The sequence below is a fragment of the Solanum lycopersicum genome, chromosome 10, assembly GCF_036512215.1.
Source record: "Solanum lycopersicum chromosome 10, SLM_r2.1".
Lineage (NCBI taxonomy): Eukaryota > Viridiplantae > Streptophyta > Magnoliopsida > Solanales > Solanaceae > Solanum > Solanum lycopersicum.
The window spans coordinates 5,667,667-5,686,894 of record NC_090809.1 but is presented as its reverse complement, the minus strand read 5'-3'; the positions used below and the strand labels follow the sequence as shown (position 1 = coordinate 5,686,894).

Genomic DNA, 19,228 nt, shown 5'->3' with positions numbered 1-19,228 from the left:
AGGCAGCGACTTACATTATTATTTTGTTTTTTTGCAAATAACCATAGTATAAGCTCTGCCTCCCTCTTAGATATGAGTAATAAATAACAAGATCATTAGACTCGCATTTAATCTTCTTGTGTTTGGTTACATTAATCTTTAACTCTACGAATGATAAATTTTGAAATCAAAGATACTTGAAGAACAAAATGAAATTAATGGATGCTAAAACTAATCATAATACCTAGCGAAACCTATTGATGAGAATCTATTAGACAGGGAACCAGCTCTCAGATGGGGAGATTTGGGATTTGATTTTAAATTATTTTTTTTAAATAAAGCAAAAAAAAAGAATTAATGTAAGTCGCTGCCTTTGCAGCGACTTATTAAAAAAAATGATTAACAAAAATTTTAATTTTGAAAATCGCTCCATCTGGAGCGACTTGTTTTAAATTATTTTTTTAAAAAAAAAATAAATTTAAGAAATCGGTGCTACAGCAGCGATTTTGCTTTTTTGGGCGGACAAAATCGCTACTTCGTGAGCGATTTTGCCGTTTTAGTTAAAAAAAAATTGATATGCCCTTTTGAATTTTTTGATAATTTTTTTTTTTACCTTTTTATCTCCGGACTCCTCAATATTAGTTAGTATTCCAAACATTAGGAGGTATTTCAATATCGTTTAGTATTTCAAATGCTAAATGAATACCAAATTAGTTTTTATTTCTCTTCTTATAATGTATTCATCACAATGTTATATATTAGTAGCAAAATACAATTTTGGTGAAAACATAAAACATATAATAAGATGTAATCAAACTAAATTTTGAATGTATTTCAATTTTAGTAGTATCCCAAACATCAGGATGTATTTCAATATCATATTGTATTCCAAACGCCAAATGAATATCAAATTAGTTTGTATTTTCTTTCTTATAATGTATTCATCACAATTTTATATATTAGTAGTAGAATACATTATTGGTGAAACATAAAACATATAATAAGTTATATTTAAACTAAATTTGACATGTATTTCAATATGATATTGTAAAAATGAATACCAAATTAGTTTGTGTTTCCCTTGTTATAATGTATTAATCACAATTTTATATATTAGTAAGGGAAAAGGGTCTGATATACCCCTCAACTTTGTCATTTAGAGGTGATATACCCCTTGTTATGAAAGTGGCTCATATATACCCCTACTTGTAAATAAATGGCTCACATATACCCTTTTCCTCTAACGGAAATGAAAAAAATAATAATTTTAATCTAAATTTTTATTATTTTTTTCTAAAAAATATAATCTCATATGAGTAAATTTAATCCTTGTCAAAAATATTTTTTTTGACTTTTTTTTGTTTCAATGACTAATTTATTATTATTATTTTGATAATTAAATTTATTTATGTTTCACTAATATTCTTGTAAAACTTATTGTAGATGATCAAAAATTTTCTTCGAATACCAAATTAAATTACAATACACGCAAAAAAATAGTTTAATTTTTTATTCTTTAAACTAACGAATGAAAGAAAAAACAAAATAAGAATAAGAAATTCAAATAATTATAATAAAAGAAGTCCAAAAATAGATTATGTATGAAAAAAATTAAAATATACCTTGAACTTTGATAGAAGAATCATATATACCCCTAAATAATTTTTTTTTTAAAAAAATTAGAAGTAAATATAAATTTAAAACTAATTTTTTAAAATCCGTTAAATGAAGGGTATATGTGAGCCATTTTGTAACGGCAGAGGTATATGTGAGCTGTTTGTATAACGGTAAGGGCATATATGAGCCACTTTTATAACGAGGGGTGTATCAGCTTCAAATGACAAAGTTGAGGGGTATATCAGACCCTTTTCCCTATTAGTAATAAAATACATTTTTGGTGAAAACATAAAACATATAATAAGTTGTATTCAAACTAAATTCAGGATGTATCTGAATATTAGAGTTCGGAGCCACAAGAGTAAAAAAAATTATCAAAAATTTCAAAAGGGCATATCAATTTTTTTTAACCAAAACGGCAAAAACGTTCACGAAGTAGCGATTTTATCTGCCAGAAAAAGCAAAATTGCTGTTGTAGCAGCGATTTCTTAAATTTGATTTTTTTAAAAAAAAAAAATATTTTAAACAAGTCGCTTCACATGGAGCGATTTTCAAAATTAATTTTTTAAAATCATTTTTTAATAAGTCGCTGCAAAGGCAGCAACTTACATTAATTATTTTTTTTGCAAATAACCATAGTATAAGCTCTACCTCCCTCTCAAATATGAGTGATAAATAACAAGATCATTAGACTCTGCATTTAATCTTCTGGTGTTTGGTAACATTAATCTTTAACTCTACGAATAATAAATTTTTAAATCAAAGATACTTGAAGAACAAAATGAAATTAATGAATGCTAAAACTAATCAGAATGCCTAGCGGAACCTGTTGATGAGAATCTATTAGGCAGGTAATCATCTCTCAGATGGAGAGATTTGGGATTTGATTTTAAATTATTTTTTAAATAAAGCAAAAATAAATAAAAAAATTAATGTAAGTCGCTGCCTTTGCATCAACTTATAAAAAAAATGATTAACAAAAATTTTAATTTTTAAAAATCGCTCCATCTGGAGCGACTTGTTTTAATTTTTTTTTTAAAAAAAGCAAATTTAAGAAATCGGTGCTACAACAGCGATTTTGCTTTTTCTGGCGGACAAAGGTGCTATAATTCGCTACCTATTTCGCTGTAATATTTTTATAAAATTTGTTTTGCATACAATTGAATAGAATTAAAATGTATGTATATTGCATAATTATAAGTGTATAGCAATAAGATATATGTTTTTCTCTCGCTTTATACAAAAACAGAAACACAATATATACACTTCTGTTGTATAAAGCTAGAGGAAAATTGTATTTCACTGCAATTGTATAATTCTCAATTGTATGATTCGTTGACCTTTTTCTCTGCAATATTTGTATAAAATTTGCTATCCTATTTCATTGCAATTGTATAATGCACAATTGTATAATTCGCTGCAATTTTTTTATAAAATTTGTTTTGCATACAATTGAATCGAATTAAAATGTATGTATATTGCATAATTATAAGTGTATAGCAAGAAGATATATGTTTTTCTCTCGCTTTATACAAAAACATAAACACAATATATACACTTCTGTTGTATAAAGCTAGAGAAAATTGTATTTCACTGCAATTGTATAATTCGCAATTGTATGATTCGTTGGCCTTTTTCTCTGCAATATTTGTATAAAATTTGCTATCCTATTTCACTGCAATTGTATAATGTACAATTGTATAATTCACTGCCTATTTCGCTGCAATATTTTATAAAATTTGTTTTGCATACAATTGAATCGAATTAAAATGTATGTATATTGCATAATTATAAGTGTATAGCAAGAAGATATATGTTTTTCTCTCGCTTTATACAAAATAGAAACAAAATATATACACTTCTGTTGTATAAAGCTAGAGAAAATTGTATTTCACTGCAATTGTATAATTCGCAATTGTATTATTCGTTGGCCTTTTTCTCTGCAATATTTGTATAAAATTTGCATTTGTCTATGATTGAATTGAAGTAAAATATTTGTAAATTGTATAATTAAGTGTATAACACGAAGATATATGTTTTTGCATGTGTATATACAATTTTCTCTCGCTTTATACAAAACAGAAACAAAATTTATACACTTCTGTGTATAAAGCGAGAGAGGCGAGCAGAGGGAGAGTGGCGAGCGAGAATAGGAGAGTGGTGAGCGAGATTTTTGGGAGAGAGGCGCCTGACAAACTTTGGCTAACGTTTACTTTGGAGCACAATTAAATCAACCCTAACTACTTCATTTATTTTAGGTTATTAGTTTGTTATTATATACAATTTTCCCAAAAATGAATACCAAGATAACAATTCCTAAATAACTTGTGATTCCTACTTTAATTTTGAATTATTATTTCGATAGCAAATATATAGAAGTGAGAGATGTGTTATATGGAAACTAAAGTATTCTGTCCGTGCTTTATTGGGACTAGAAAGGGGTTCAATCCCGAATTATATTTTTTTATTTGATAAATATTTAATCATATTATCAATAATTTTATTTATATTGAATCTAATATATTTGACAAAAAGTGTATAAAGATGAACTCATCATTTTAAAGGTAATATTAGGGTATTACAAAGTCTTCCTCATATTTATTAAACTCTATACTTAGATAAATTGCATCATATATATTGGAATGGATAGAATATATAAAAATAATTTAACCAGTTAGTATCTATATAATTCTTACACTATTAGGTTATTTTTATTTGGGTTGATAGTTAACAAATTTATTTTCAAGTAAAAATATAAAGCTTAAATCTTAAATATGGATTTAAAACTGCTTAAGTTCAAGTTAGTTTGTCTGAACATGGAGTTGGGGAAGCAAATATGCGTATAACAATCTCAAATTCACTACAACTTCCTCTCCATTGTTCTTCGACGCTTTGAAACTCATGCAAAAATCGAATTTGACCAACTTTGGGTGTGGATGTTTAAAGCTTAAAGACGGAGTCAAAATGTAAAACTAATGAGTTCTTAAAACAAATACAGTGTTTAAACCAAAATGTTCATTTGATCAACAAATTACATTTTGTGGCAAAAACATGAATATACTACAAAATATGTCAAATATCTTACTGTGTTAAAGAATATGTTAAAGGCCAAAAACAAAGTATAAAAATTTGCAGAAAATCAATTTTAAATGGAAAATAGAAAAATGATGTCTGAGCCCGGGTTCGAACCGGGGACCTCTAGTGTGTGAGACTAGCGTGATAACCGACTACACCACCCAGACTTACTTGTCGATTAAATGTTATTCAAATATCATATTCAATTGTTTTTAATTTTATGTTGCACCTGCTTTTAGAAAAAAGATATGGCCGAGCTCCTTTTAGGCCACTTCCGTTCTCTTATCCATCAGTACAATGCACTGGGCTCACCTCGTGAAGGTAAAAGCCAAAATACGTAGTTGTCTTGCTCACCTCCTTGACACATTTCCTTCTCTCCCCGTTATGGAAAGAAAGACCGTAGAGTCCCGACCTGACTTGTAGGTCCGCTAACGTAAAGTGAGGAGTAGAGTCTGATAAACCAAAGTCAACACTTTTAAAATTTATGTTCTAAGATAATTCTTTCATATTTTTATGATTGTAAATAATTTCATTTAAGATAAAATGGAGATTTTGAAGTTAAACTATTTCATAATCTTATGACATAACAAGATAATCTTAGTTGTACACTACTAGATCAGTTAAAAATAATTTACATGTAACTTTTCATATCAAGCATTGGTTGGTAACCGGCAAAACATGGTAAATAAGTTATCTTAAAGTTAAAATTATATTAGTGTAATTTTTGTAGCAATGCCGGTGTATATAAGTTAAACTCTTAACAAAATTTGCTGCAAAACTCACTTTATTTATGTATTTTTCAAATCTGAAAGGGCTATATGATAAAGCTCCTTTGTAACCAGAGAAATGAAATGAAATGAAATATGTGATTACATGAGATCAGCTTCAGATGATTCAACTTATAATATCATACAGCTACAACATGTTCCCAAGACTATCTTTTCTTGCAAAGTCACATGGATTTTCTCAAGACGATCAATTATTTCTTGAAACGAGGGTCTACGATCAGGGTTCTTGTGCCAGCATTCACGAAGCAACCTGCACACAATGTCACTGTCAGTTTTCGCTATGTTTCTATGCATGTTTCTAGTTTTCGATGATTCAGCCTGTGTCAGTGCATATAACTTGAGCTCAATTTTCGATATGCTGAAGGTGAAATTTTATTCTGCTCACAAAATGGTCTCTTTCACCTTTCAAAATCAGGTAACATTTCCAAGATTTTGCGATCCAAACTAGTTCAATATTAGCACACATTTTGGCAGCAAGTAATAAAAAACACACAAAATTCAGTAAAAACCACACAAAATATACTATATTTTTACTTTCCCCAAACCTTCAAACTCAAAATGCACCCTGCATAATTTAGACACACATGGAATACAAACTATAACAGTTAAGACTTTGATGATCACCACATAGGCATAGTTCTTGTCAGCAGAAAAGGAAAAATGATAAGGATTGGAAATACAGCAATAATTGAATAACGTACGTCTTGATTTGCTCAGGAAAGATGTATGACGCGAGATGTGGCCGATAATCTTCGTATGCTGTCTTATCTGCCACTTTCTCTGCAGCTTCCTCCCTATTTGATGGTCCTCCTAGGAACATCTGCAGTGCAGAAGCATATGCCTACTTTATACTTGAAAGAAATTAATGTTGCAAGACCAAGAATATGCCAATATTAAAGATGATCAAAATGTGTGCGTATTGTTTCCCTAGCTATACTACTCTTTTGATTCAGGGCCTAAATTCCACGGCAATATTTGAGAACACAGTACCAAGTCAGCATCTAATAAGTGCAAGGGAATTTTTTCAAAATAAACTATGATGATAGGTAGGGGAAAGCTGTGTAGTCCTGTATTTGAGTAAATGTAAGCACGTAAGTTCAACTCACCTCATGGACGATTAGAGCGAATGAAAAAACATCAACACTCTTCCCATATGATTCTCGACGGTAAACTTCTGGAGCCATATATCGATCTAAATAAACATGGATATAATTACGTTTCAGGAGTCGACTGACGGAGGAAAAGGAAAATACAGATTAGCTTAGTAATACTCTGTACATGATCCAGTCCCTCCAGTCATTTTGTAACCATAAGAATCCTTCTGTTGTGCAATTTTACTGAGTCCAAAGTCTGTGACTTTAAGATGCCCTGCTTCATCCTGCAATACATTTCTGCAGGAGTAGAAAGTTGATATGATAGCTGCACAGAAATACTAAATCTGAATGATACAAGTATTTTGTTAAGTTGCTTGGACTCTCCAAAAATGTTGCCGCACCCATATTGGATCCTTCAAATATACACTGTTTTTGAGGATTCGGCACGCAACCGTTGACATTTTTGAAGAGTCCGAGCAACATCGGTATTTTGTACTCCCTGGATTGACAAGTGCCGATTGGTTTGATGCGAATGAGCGGAGTTAAATGTAGCTAGTGAAACTGGCAGTACCTAGGAGTCAAATCCCTATGGATGATAGAATGAGGTTTGTGCTGATGTAGATAATTCATTCCTCTGCAAATGCAAACAAAGAACTTAGGATATAGCTGCTTTAAAGACTATATATATTATGACATAACCACAAATTGCTGCTTTCAATTTATAAGAAAGATATTTTCATAGTGAAAAGCCACAATCTGAAAATAAATCACCAAGAATTACTTCCTCCATTAAGTAAATAAATCAGCAAGGATGTCTACAAATTTTCATCCTTCTATCCATCTTTTTGGCAGTTGACACTAGCATTAAGAACTTTGAGGATTGAACTTAGTTGTCTACACAATTCAACATCAGAGCAACTTTCTAACTATGGTCATGGCCGAATAATTTAAATTTGGTCGTTGCTTGGTTCTGCTCAGATATAGTACAAACTCTATAATAAGCACATATTACAATTATCAATTTAGAACTATGACTATAAAAAATCTGATCCATATCAAACATATCTTGACATAAGATGCATAGTAAGGTTAAAAGCACATTAATGCATGAAAGAGTGCTTTTCCAGCTTAATAATTGCAGATAGTAGATGGAAACTTAATGTTTTGCATTTATGGAAAAGAAATTACAAAATAATAAACTGAAAAAAGGTGCAAAGTTGAGTGAAAAATAAAGAAACAGAAATGCTGGTAAATTGTGCCAAAAAGTGTATGTAACACTTGAATTGGAGGCTAAGTTATCATTGAACCTTATACCTTGCAATATCTAGTGCATAAGCAACTGCTGTCAGTGGATCAAGTCTTCCTTTCTTTCTCAATTGGTCATACAAGCTTCCCTAGATTTCCAATTTGTAGAAATATCAGTGCAGCCGTGACTAAATAATTGCTCAGTACTCGTATAATAACACCTATATCTCAAAGCTGAGGAGGATGTCACAGCATCAGAGTGCTCCTGAACATAGACTTACATTTCGAAGATACTCGGTGAGAAATATCAATCGATCAGATTGCTTTAGAACGCCGAGAAACTGCACAATATTGGGATGGCGCAACTTTTGCCACAATGCTAATTCCTTCATAAAAGCATTCCTGTGAAGCTCTCAATTATGGATTTTATGAGTCCAAATATTAAAGCAAGTTGACCGAGTTATGTTTCCTTTTTTTAAAAAATAGAAGTTGACCGAGTTACGTTATTGTTACTCTACATCATATTAATCCAAAATCTGGAAGAAAAAAGTATTGCTTATGTGATTTTAAAATTACAGCTCTGCAAAAAATCAGTTAACTTACTTCACCATTGGGTTTGATGCAATGGAAGCACGAATGGTTTTTGCGGCAACTTCTGTACCGCGCCACTTTACCAAATAAACTTCACCATATGCACCCTGCGAATTGTACTCACAGTCATTAATAGCCAAAACAAATATAAAGTGAATTGAAACATTAAAAGAACATAGTCAAGTTGATATTTGCCTTGGCTTCTGGGTAAGAAAAATTACTTCTCCAATAAGAGTTGCATCCTTCATGTCCACTTCTCCGTGACCAATCATAAAACATGGTGTATCAGAGTCACCCAACTACGTCAAGCAAAAGGAATTGAAGGTAAAAAGAAATGTTCATATGATACAACATTTCGCCGAAATTCATATTATATAACACTGCCACCAAAATAAAGATAATATTGTGGTAAAGAACATGCAGTTCTGACAAGGATCCTATCTACATCAACTCATCCAGAAAGCATACTTATGACTTAGCCTATCCTCTTTCCCTGCTGGGGATTATAGTTACTTAGCTTCCTTTATTTTTTGCTCAAACTAACAAGCGAGCTGATCACAAGATTATGTCACATGAATTAGTTTAAATGAGTTGGAATTCAACTATAATCATTCTCACAGACAAAGGATGGTCATAGAATGGCATGGTTCAGAATAATACTCATAAAATCACCTAGATTCAAACACTAAGGCAACCTTGAAACATATCTCGTGTTTCATTAAAGGAGCTCTTGGCCTTGGCATATTATATAACAACCATAGGCATACTCGTGTTAAGTGTTTCGTAGATGTTGTTTGACATTGGATCTAGAATTGACAGAAGATTCACCAAAGGCTATTGTGTCTTTGTAGGTGGACAAAGTATTGTATTTCATTTCTGCGCAGAGTAGCTATGGTTCAGTTCACATGTGAAATAGTATGGACACATCACATTTTAGCTGAAATTGGTTTTGAAGCCCTAGTCACCAGCAAAACTCTGTTGCAATAATTAGGCAGTGCTACACAATGCCACAAATCAAGTGAAGAAAAGATTTGGAGGAGCACTCCAGTATGCATATCTCGAATGTTTGGCTCGAGGGGAAACAAAAGATGTTTTGAGGAGAAAGAAGAGGAATTCTTCGCTGTTGAAGTATAGATGCATTCATAGTTTCAATAGCTGGTGTAATGTTATTCTCGAATGATCTTGAAGTAATGCTAGATTTTATGGATTCCTACATCCTTGGGGGAATCTTATCTAGTTTTGTTGTACTTTCTCCCAGTACTTTCTTGGTGCTGAGTTTATTATCAATAATACCTTGACTTATGAAAACAAAAACCCTCTTATACTTGCAATAGGACTATAAGGAAATTCTACATATTCTTGTTTACTTAAACCAGTAAAGTCACTACTAAAAAGTATTCTGTCCTGAAAAAGACCGAAGATGCTTAGACTCTGAGTGACTGTCCAATAATATAAATATGTTACTCTTGCATCAGCTTTCAAGTCAATCTTAATACGACAGTTTCTTTTTGAATCGTGTATAGCAAGAAATGCAAACTACCATTATGTTTCAGAGTAATGTTGTGCGACAATATTACCATTCAGAGTATACTACAGCCGCGATCATATAAATGAGAAAAAAGGTTAAGACATATACCGGATCATAACCATCATGGGCCTCTAGAATCTTGCAGACATTCTCGTGACCAAAGTTACGGGCATCGGAGAGTGGCTGCACAGATTTTGATCAAAGCATACACTAATCAATTTGTTGAGAAACAAGCTATAGTGTCCTACACTATAACCTTAATAAGATTGTTGGAATAAAAGAGAAGCAAAAGGGAACCATATGTCTTCAAGTAAATTTTAGTTATAGCATGGAGGCAATCAATACTACTACTCCATGCCACTAGATTCAGGTACTCTCCTTCTAGACACCATACTATCTCATATGTAATCATCTTTTTTTCGATTTTCGAATTGCTGATAAAACCAATATCTACAGCTCATTAGTTGTTGTATAGAAGTATCATAGAGTCGAATAAAATATGAAAAATGTTTTTGAATAGCAAAAAGCAATATAGTTTACATAAATATCATTTCAACTAAAAAAGTACAGTACAATAAAAACGCTAGAAAGAATAATCCAATCAGGAAATAAAGGTACGTAATTCATTTTATACATCAATAAGTGCAACTTACAGTTCGACCCCAACGATCTGTGGAGTTCACATCAGCTCCTTTCTCAAGAAGTAGGACAACAATCTCTTCACAACCTTCAGAGGCAGCTAAATGAAGTGCTGTTCTCTTATCATAGTCAACCAGATTGGGTTCCACTCCTTTCTCAAGCTCTTGCATCACTCCCTCTTTGTCACCAAGACCTGAACAGTGCAGAAGACGATAAGGACCTCCTGATTCCATTCTTTGAGGTAGCATCTGCTGCTCAAAACGTACCACTAACCAAAGTTAGTCTGTAGTGTCAGAAAAAACTTCACTAGATAATCGAAAAGAATCAAACGCGACATGGAGACAACATCCTGGTATGGCAAGCAGCGGGAAACATACTGGATGACTTCACCAAGAAATTTAATTAAATATATAAGGTTAAATATATTTTTTGTTAGAATCATATGTACGTTACACTATTTTAAAAAAATAATGCAAGTCAATAACAATATGAATTGAAAGTAAAGCCTTGGAACAAGACTAATTGTGACAATAAGTTCATACTACTCAGAAATTCTTGTGTATGCCCCTAGACAAGTGTTCCGTAAAAAACGGTTCTATTTGCATTGTAAAGATGACATATGAGCCTAAAACTCAACCCCAAAAGCTAGTTCAAGTGGGGAGGATTGTCCAAGTCTATCTAAGCAGACCGTCCGTCAATATCCCAACCAATGTGGGACTTTTACATTCATGCCTAAGTTTAACTAGAGCGTGGACCGGAGCCCAAATGGGTCCATGGAGCCCAAACGGGGATGAACCAGGTTTTGATACCCATGTGAAAATCTAGCACATAACTCAACCCGAAAAGCTAGGTCATAAGGAGAGGATTGCTCAACTCAAGTCCATATAAACAAATCGTCAATCATTCCCCAACCAATGTGGGACTTTCAACCACTCTAACATGCAACTAATAACTTGCTACCTAGACAGTCTTAGCAAACTTACAAGTCCGGTATATGGGATGGTGATGCGTTTTTCCATTTTTGCCTCAAACACAATGGGGCATTGAGTGGCTGGAGGCTCCTAATATCTCCACAAAATCACCTTATCATTACATGCTAAGCAAAATAGAAATGGAAAAATTGCAAAGCAAGCTATGCATACTGAAGTTTGATGAAAACTTGAGAAGTTGATTATTTGATTCATATGATTATAGCATAGTTTTGACTATTTAATTCACATGGTCATTGAACCATACATGACTTTTCAAGCTCATTATATTTACTTCAATATAGTTTAATTTACTTACTTGCAAGTTGCAAATAAAATCCTTTTTCAACGTATAAAATCAATATTCGTGAAGGATCTATAAAATGTTGACAAGTTAAACGTTTCATTCAACATATAAAATTTGGTTCGTTTGTAAGGAGAATTAATCAACATATAAAATTCATTTGGAAAGGGATAAAGCACTATTCCATGTCCTAGAGGTCTTCCTAACAAAATCAGTGAATGAATAAAGGTAACCATGAAGTTCTTACCTTATTTGGTTACCATTTCACCTTTTCTCATTATGCACATAAGCTACGCGAAAATATATGTATTATTTTATTACGAGATTAAATGCAGAATAAGGATGTGAGTATTGACAATACATGGATTGGAACAACTCAAATGACAAAAATGTGGTCATCTCTTCAAACTCATATTATTCATTTTCCTTGGATACTAAAACTTCTAGATTAATCCCCACATTCAATCTCTGTGTTAATAATCTTTGCATTACAATGGTAGAGATTGTAATCCAATCAAAACAGAACAAAACAATCAAAACGTAGAACAAAATCTCACAACAATCCCAAGCCAAAACTGAAAAAAAAAATTTACTCGTACCGTTTCAATTTGTTTATCTAATTTTTAACTTGCACCTTATCAAAATAGAAAAAATAAAAAATGTACTTTGAACTATGTGAAATTGAACAAAAAATGCGTTTAGTTAAAAGATACGTCTGCAGTCCAAAATACATTACTTACAGCGGGAGGAGACAAATGAAGCTCGTTATCGTCCATGGGTGAAGAACCCTAGAATCAGAAATTAAATAAAAAAATTGTTCTAAAGTAGCTGAGAAGTGTGGAAAGGAAACAGAGGAGCTTATATAGAGATTTCATGGTGATGATGATGCAGTTAATTTTGGGAACAAGGTCATCATCGAAGACGGAGATGACGAGGAAATTTTGGGAACACATAGTGTTCTTCGTCTAGGCTGATCGATGGAGGCGCAAATGGTTTTGGAATTCTTCGATTTTGGGCATAAGGTGTTTGTCGTAATGCCCTTTTACACAACTGTTTGATTCCTTTAAAGCACTCATTGTCTTACTATGTCCACTATTAATAACAAGAAGAAATTTAAAATTTTCTCTTTTGGCGCTATATGTCTCTCCATCCGATTTCGGTCCATAGGTCAGCCTGGTAATGACCCGCATTAGGTAAGCCTTGAACATAGATTGAGTCGGTTCAGATTTATTTTGGACCTCCGCCGTTACGGTCTAGTAAGAAAGTATTAGGCAAACATACATAAATAAATTAAAATAATAAAATATTTATTATTTATAGTAATAATATCTTTTTTCACTTGATCACTTTTAATTTATTTATAATACAAGTTTAATATATATTACAAAAAATAATTTATTGTTCATATATAATACAAATTTTAATGATGGATAATACATTTATCACACATTTTAATACATTTATAATATAATGTGTCAAATTTTTACCAAACAAACATAATATATTTCAAAAATAATTATAATTTATATATACATAATTCACTTTTAGTTCATATTGCATTAGCACAGTATTGTTATAAATGATAATAAATAAAAAATATTGTTAAAATCAGTAATTATTTATTAAAATGTACTAATTTATATATTTTTTTCCAAAGTATATAGTGTAAGTATATATATAATAATGTAAGTATCCTATTATAATATAACGTAAGTATTTTACTATAATAGATAATAGAAAAAATTGTATATAATAGCAAACTATTAATTCAAATTAAATGTTATGAATACATTTTGATTTAATTGTACCTTATAGCAAACTATTGCTATTTTTGTCTCTCTCCGTGGTGGAATTTCGCTCGCCACTCTCGTTTGGTGGCAGTTTCGCTCGCCTCTCGCTTTTATACAAACACAAATGTATAAAACATGTTTGTGTTTTTATAAAGTGAGAGAAATTTTTTTTTGTGTGTGTGTGTATATATATATATTATTTTTTTCGTTTGACTCTCTCTCCTCTCCCAGATTTTTCTCGTCACTCTACCATTTCCCGCTCGCCTCTCTTGTTTATACAAACAGAAACGAAATGTATAAATTGCATTTCTGTTTGTATAAAGAGATAGAAAATTATATATCCGCATGTAAATGCATATATCTTCGTCATATACACTTATAATTATATAATACAAATATTGCCCTGTCTAATTTTTTTTTGTCTTTCTTTCTTTCTCATTTTATACATACATATATTATACAATTGATTTTTTGTATACAACTGTTTTCTTTTGTATATGTATAGCGAATTATAAAATTGTTCTCTTTGTATAGCGTTTATACATCTGCTTTTTTATATGTACAATATATATATATATATATATATATATATATATATATATATATATGTATGTATGTATGTATGTATGTATGTATGTATGTATGTATATATATGTATGTATATGTAGCGCAATTATGCAAACTATAGGTATAACATACAAATATGATTTTTATATTTGCTACATGTAAAGTTATAGTGTATATTTAGTGTATATTAGAAGTATATATATATATATATATATAAGTATTCTATTATATTAAGTAGTATACTTGGTGTATATAAGTGTATATATACATATATGATATAACGTAGTTTATCTAGTCTACATTATAAATTGATAATTAATAAACGATGATTTTTCTTTTTTTAAATAGAGGTTGATACAGTCCGTCCCACCGCGCTCCGTAGAAAACTTTCGTCGAGTACGGTCCATTATTGGGGAACCAGATCCGGCTTAATCTAGTGTATGAATAAGTATTTATTTGACCCAGTTAACAAGCTTATACCAGTTACCTTCCCCGTTCTAATATTACAGATTTCCCTTATGTATTAAAGGGATATGGCATAGTAATTAGGACAACTACTATCAAAGGACGAGAGTTGTTTTTTTTCTAATTAGAGGTCTTGATTTTAAGTAGAAGTGTCTTTTACGTGATCATCCAAGTTAGTAAGATTTCGATATAAATATCGAATATCAAATAAAAAAAAACTGATTTTGTAAGCTCCTCAAAGAAAAAGAAATGAACAAATCACCATTAATACTTTTAGGTCGTATAGTATTATAAAAGCAAATAAAATAATCTAGCTTATTATATATAGCTATAATTTTAAAATACCTACCAAATATAACTATAGTTAAGCTTTTTATAGCAATTTTTTTTCTCTATTTTATCATATGATAAAAAAAAATTCTAGGCCGTGAGGCCACCTATCATTTTGGTGAACTCAATGATCAACCATTAAGATGAGAGAAAGCGAAATTCTACAAAAACTTGAGTATCAATTGAAAATTCTAAAATCTAAATCATAACTTAAATATATGTCACTGTAATAAAAATAATTTTTAGCAACATTAAATATTTATATTAATAAAAAGTGCTAAAGTTTTTATCGACATTAGTTAAGTGTCATTAAAATCAATGTCGCTGAAGGCTTTAGAGACATATACAAAGAGTGACAATTGCGGCTAAAAAACATATTTAGCGGCAATTGAGAATTAATTATCGGTAATAATCATTTTTGTTATAACGCGTATAACTCTCCAATCATATATAATATTGTGCATACGTGTAACTTCGATCCATAGATGATATAATATATAGTGTACATGTATGCAACTACTATACCAATAAAATACAATGCATAATGTGCAAGTGTGCAGCACCAATCCCAAATTAATAATTATTTCAACACATTAATCCCATATAGTAACTCAACTCAATTCTATTTTCATTTCAATTTCTTGGCCATACAAAAGTTCCATTTCAAACTCATCTTTGTTATCTGTTTTCCTTATGAATTATTATTGGCTTTTAAATTATTATTAATCCTTGCTTATGCTTTATACTTTAAAGTTCATAGTGTTCATTAAATTTTTGTTTTAAATATCTGAATATTCGTTTATAGTGAGAGTTGGTTCTAGTTGACTATTTTTATGTAAAAAAATAACATAAGAATATAAAACTCATTGAGGATAGTTATAGCTAAATGATATATTTATTTTGATATTAGAAATAATATTTGAATTGTTTTATTCTTTATTCAGAATATCATAATTATTGAACTATTTTCTTTAAGCGATTTGTCTTAATATAAATTGAAAAAATTAATAATTTGATCGGAACTCAAAATAAATTAAGTCAAAGCTCAAAATATTGTGGCAATCAGTTTGTCAATATTAATTGAAAGATGACTAACTTGAATCGAAACTCAAAATAAATTAAACTGAAATTCAAAATAGTGTGACAATTAATTTATCTAAATAAAAAAAAAAATTTAAACAGACACTCTATTGAACTTAAAATCTCAAAATTCTAAATTTACCTCTTCAAACAAAATCAATCTTTGGTCAGTTCACTTGTAGTCATCATTTTGAATTTTAGTATTGTTGTAATAGTTGCCCTTAAATCAAGTTATTTGACAAATCAGAGGTTCTAGTAAATAATTAGCATAAAATTCTCAAATATTTTTTCTTTCCCTTTTCATTTGTGGATAATTAATATTTTCTTAAATTTTCAATAAATACTTTTTTCGATAAAGTTGATATTATTGGAAGAGTTTAGATTTGGATTTCCATAAGTAAAAACAAGAGAGTAACATAACTTGTTCATTATTAATTGTTTCCCCTTTAATTTAAAGAAGTTAATTAAGTGCATAATTTAATTCTTGATAAATGTCTATTGTCATTTATTTATAGTGTATGTATATGTATATAATGCATACGTATACATGCTCTAGTAACGTATTATTTAATAGATGTTTCTGTAATTGCATTAATTATTTAGAAGATTAAAAACTTTCATAATCCTTAAATTTATAAAAAGGGAATTAGAGATGACAAAAATAAAATAAATTGTTGTGATATAATGAAGGGAGGACTCCTTGAAGTTTATGTTGTAAGTGCTCGAGGCATTAGCCACTCCAACATTATTGGTAAGTATTTTATTTATATATATCGATAATTCAAAAGATTATTTTTTATTATATTGAGTATATTCTATTTCTTTGATCTATTTATTTTTACTTTTTTATTATATTTGAAATATATGTTGTTGTTTTTTATCTTCACTTAAGTACTATTCATTTTTTAATATTAAATAACTCATAAAGTTATAATAAAAGTACATTTTCTTAAAAATTGTTTTTAAGGGATATGACAGGTTAGACATGGGAGTAATATGTTATAGTAGCCAAACTTTTACTTGTATTACTTTCATCTCAAAGGTGTTCCTTTTTTTTTTTTTTGAGTTAATTTGATTAAGAAAAAATGGCCAAAAGCCCCTAACTACACACTCATTTTTGACGATCATTCTGTGAATTTTATAAAATTGAAATTATTACCTCTCTGAAAAGCCACAACTATATCTATATTGATCAATGAATTTCACGCGTTCGACACATGAAAGTTTAATTATTTTTTTTTTCAATTTTCTTATAATTTCTCTCTCTTTTTCTTATACTCTTCCAATTTCTTCAAATCCTAAAACAATTTCTATCTCAATTTCTTCAAATTTCTAAAGTAACTTCACCATTACTTTGAACACCAAAGTCCATTAAAATTGAATTATGAGGAACAAAAGAGAGATGAGAGGAGGTGTGGGAGGGTTTTTTTCTGGTGTTTTGAGTTTCGCTGGAGGCGATAACAACGGTGACGTTTCACCGGAGGCAGCAGTGGTGTTTCGCCGGAGGTAGCAATGACGTTTCGTCAGAGACAGTGACAATGGTGGTGTTTCGTCGGAGGCAGCCACAATAGTGATGTTTCATCGAAGGAAGCAACAATGGTAGCCTTTCACTGGTAGCAATGGAGAGAAGAAAACTAAAAAAGTGGGGGAGCGAAATAGAGAGGAAAAACAAGTGCAAATTCTCTTCCGAAAAATGAGGAAGAAATTTGTAATTGGTTGCTTGAGATTTGAGATTGTTAAAATAAAAAAAAATCTTATTTGAGAGTTTAATTGGGTTTGATGTAAACCTAAATTGATTTTTTTCCAAATATGATCCAAATCCCACTTTTAGGTGATATAAATAGATTTCATTTTACTTTTAATTGATTTAAACGATTTATAAAAATTTCTTACATGAGATTTTAAAAGGTTGTGTTAAATCAACCACGGTGAATCCGGTGAAGATGGTGGTGACAATGATGGTTTAGAGATGGTGAATGATGGAAGAATTTGATTTTTATTGCTATAGAGAAGAAGACAATAAATAAATAAAAAGACACATATTCTTAAAAATAAAGTTTTAATATTAATTTTTTGTGCTCACTCTCTTTGAGAGAGTGAGATAGACTCACTTTGCCACCTAAGCGTTCAGGGAGGTAATAATTCTAGTTTTATAAAATTCAGGGGTAATAGGACCCCCATAAAATATGAATGTGTAATTGAGAATCCGGCTATAGTTTGGGGGGACTTTTGACCATTTTCTCTTTGATTAATTAATAATTTAAATTATATAAGATCAATCAACTCACTATTTTAAAATTAAAATTGAATGCTCAAAAACTATTTTGAAGTACTTTTTTATGCTTATGCCTTCACGTTTTCTTACTTATATTTGTATAGGAAATCCATCGTACTATGTGATTGTTGAATGTGGATCTCAGTCCTACACAACAAAAGCTTCCTCAGGTTTTTTTTTGGTCTAAATACTCCCATTCTTGTAGTATATTTTTTCTTCTTCTTATTATTTTTCATATAATATTTGGTATTCATATTAGAGTCCGACTAATTCAAATTCTCGTTAGATAGGGGTTATTTGGGCTAGTACCAACTCCTTGCCAAAGACTTTTCATATTTAAAGTTCAAACATGAGATCTTTAGTTAAGATAGAAACAACTTTATTCACTGCACCACATCTTTTGATGATAGTGGTGTTGTGTTGATGGAAAGTATATGAACGATATCTTGTAAAATAAATTGAGTGCCTGTAAATTAGTTCTCCACTATTTCAACATGTATTGCATCTTTTCTCTTTTGGATAATTTACAAAAATTTTTGACAATTTTTATGTAACTTTTAGAACTTGTAAATATCAAATTTATTCATGTGATATCAAACAAATTTACCAACACTTGATATTTACAAAGCTTAATACATAGATTACTTCTCCACTTATATTATTTAAAAAACATCTTACACACTTAGAATTTGTTTTAAGTGTAACCTTTTATCCGCTATTTTTTTGTGTTTTACCACTTTGAGGAAAAAACAATTTATGTCATACATAAAAAATAACATTAGTAAAAAAAAATTAAGAAAATAAGTATCTAAATTACAAATATATTCATGACATTAAAAAGTTTAGTGTCTAGAAAGTTTAATGCTGTCAAAAAGTGTATATATAAAGGAGAT

The 19,228-nt window shown here is 30.3% G+C and overlaps 1 protein-coding gene and 1 non-coding gene across 5 annotated transcripts; both read right to left on the bottom strand.

Annotated features, from left to right (window-relative positions):
* Positions 1-4,764: 4,764 nt before the first annotated feature.
* On the bottom strand, positions 4,765-4,838 carry TRNAV-CAC (transfer RNA valine (anticodon CAC)). Its single transcript has one exon. It is a non-coding gene; the product is annotated as a tRNA-Val (tRNA).
* Positions 4,839-5,437: 599 nt separating this feature from the next.
* On the bottom strand, positions 5,438-12,892 carry LOC101260382 (serine/threonine-protein kinase VIK-like). 4 transcript variants are annotated; one of them, XM_026027899.2, is made up of 12 exons: positions 12,569-12,861; positions 10,571-10,804; positions 10,026-10,100; positions 8,611-8,688; positions 8,402-8,496; positions 8,080-8,200; positions 7,868-7,947; positions 7,125-7,187; positions 6,738-6,850; positions 6,566-6,651; positions 6,161-6,279; positions 5,438-5,709 (listed from the first exon to the last, which is right to left on the bottom strand). In XM_026027899.2, exons 1-12 carry the CDS (start codon positions 12,602-12,604, stop codon positions 5,571-5,573), a joined length of 1,239 nt encoding a protein of 412 aa, XP_025883684.1. In that variant the 5' UTR covers positions 12,605-12,861; the 3' UTR covers positions 5,438-5,570. The 4 variants fall into 4 exon arrangements, with proteins under 4 accessions (XP_025883684.1, XP_010327322.1, XP_010327323.1 ...); XM_010329020.4 differs by having other exon boundaries at positions 10,571-10,807; positions 12,569-12,756; XM_010329021.4 differs by having other exon boundaries at positions 10,571-10,749; positions 12,569-12,703.
* Positions 12,893-19,228: the final 6,336 nt, after the last annotated feature.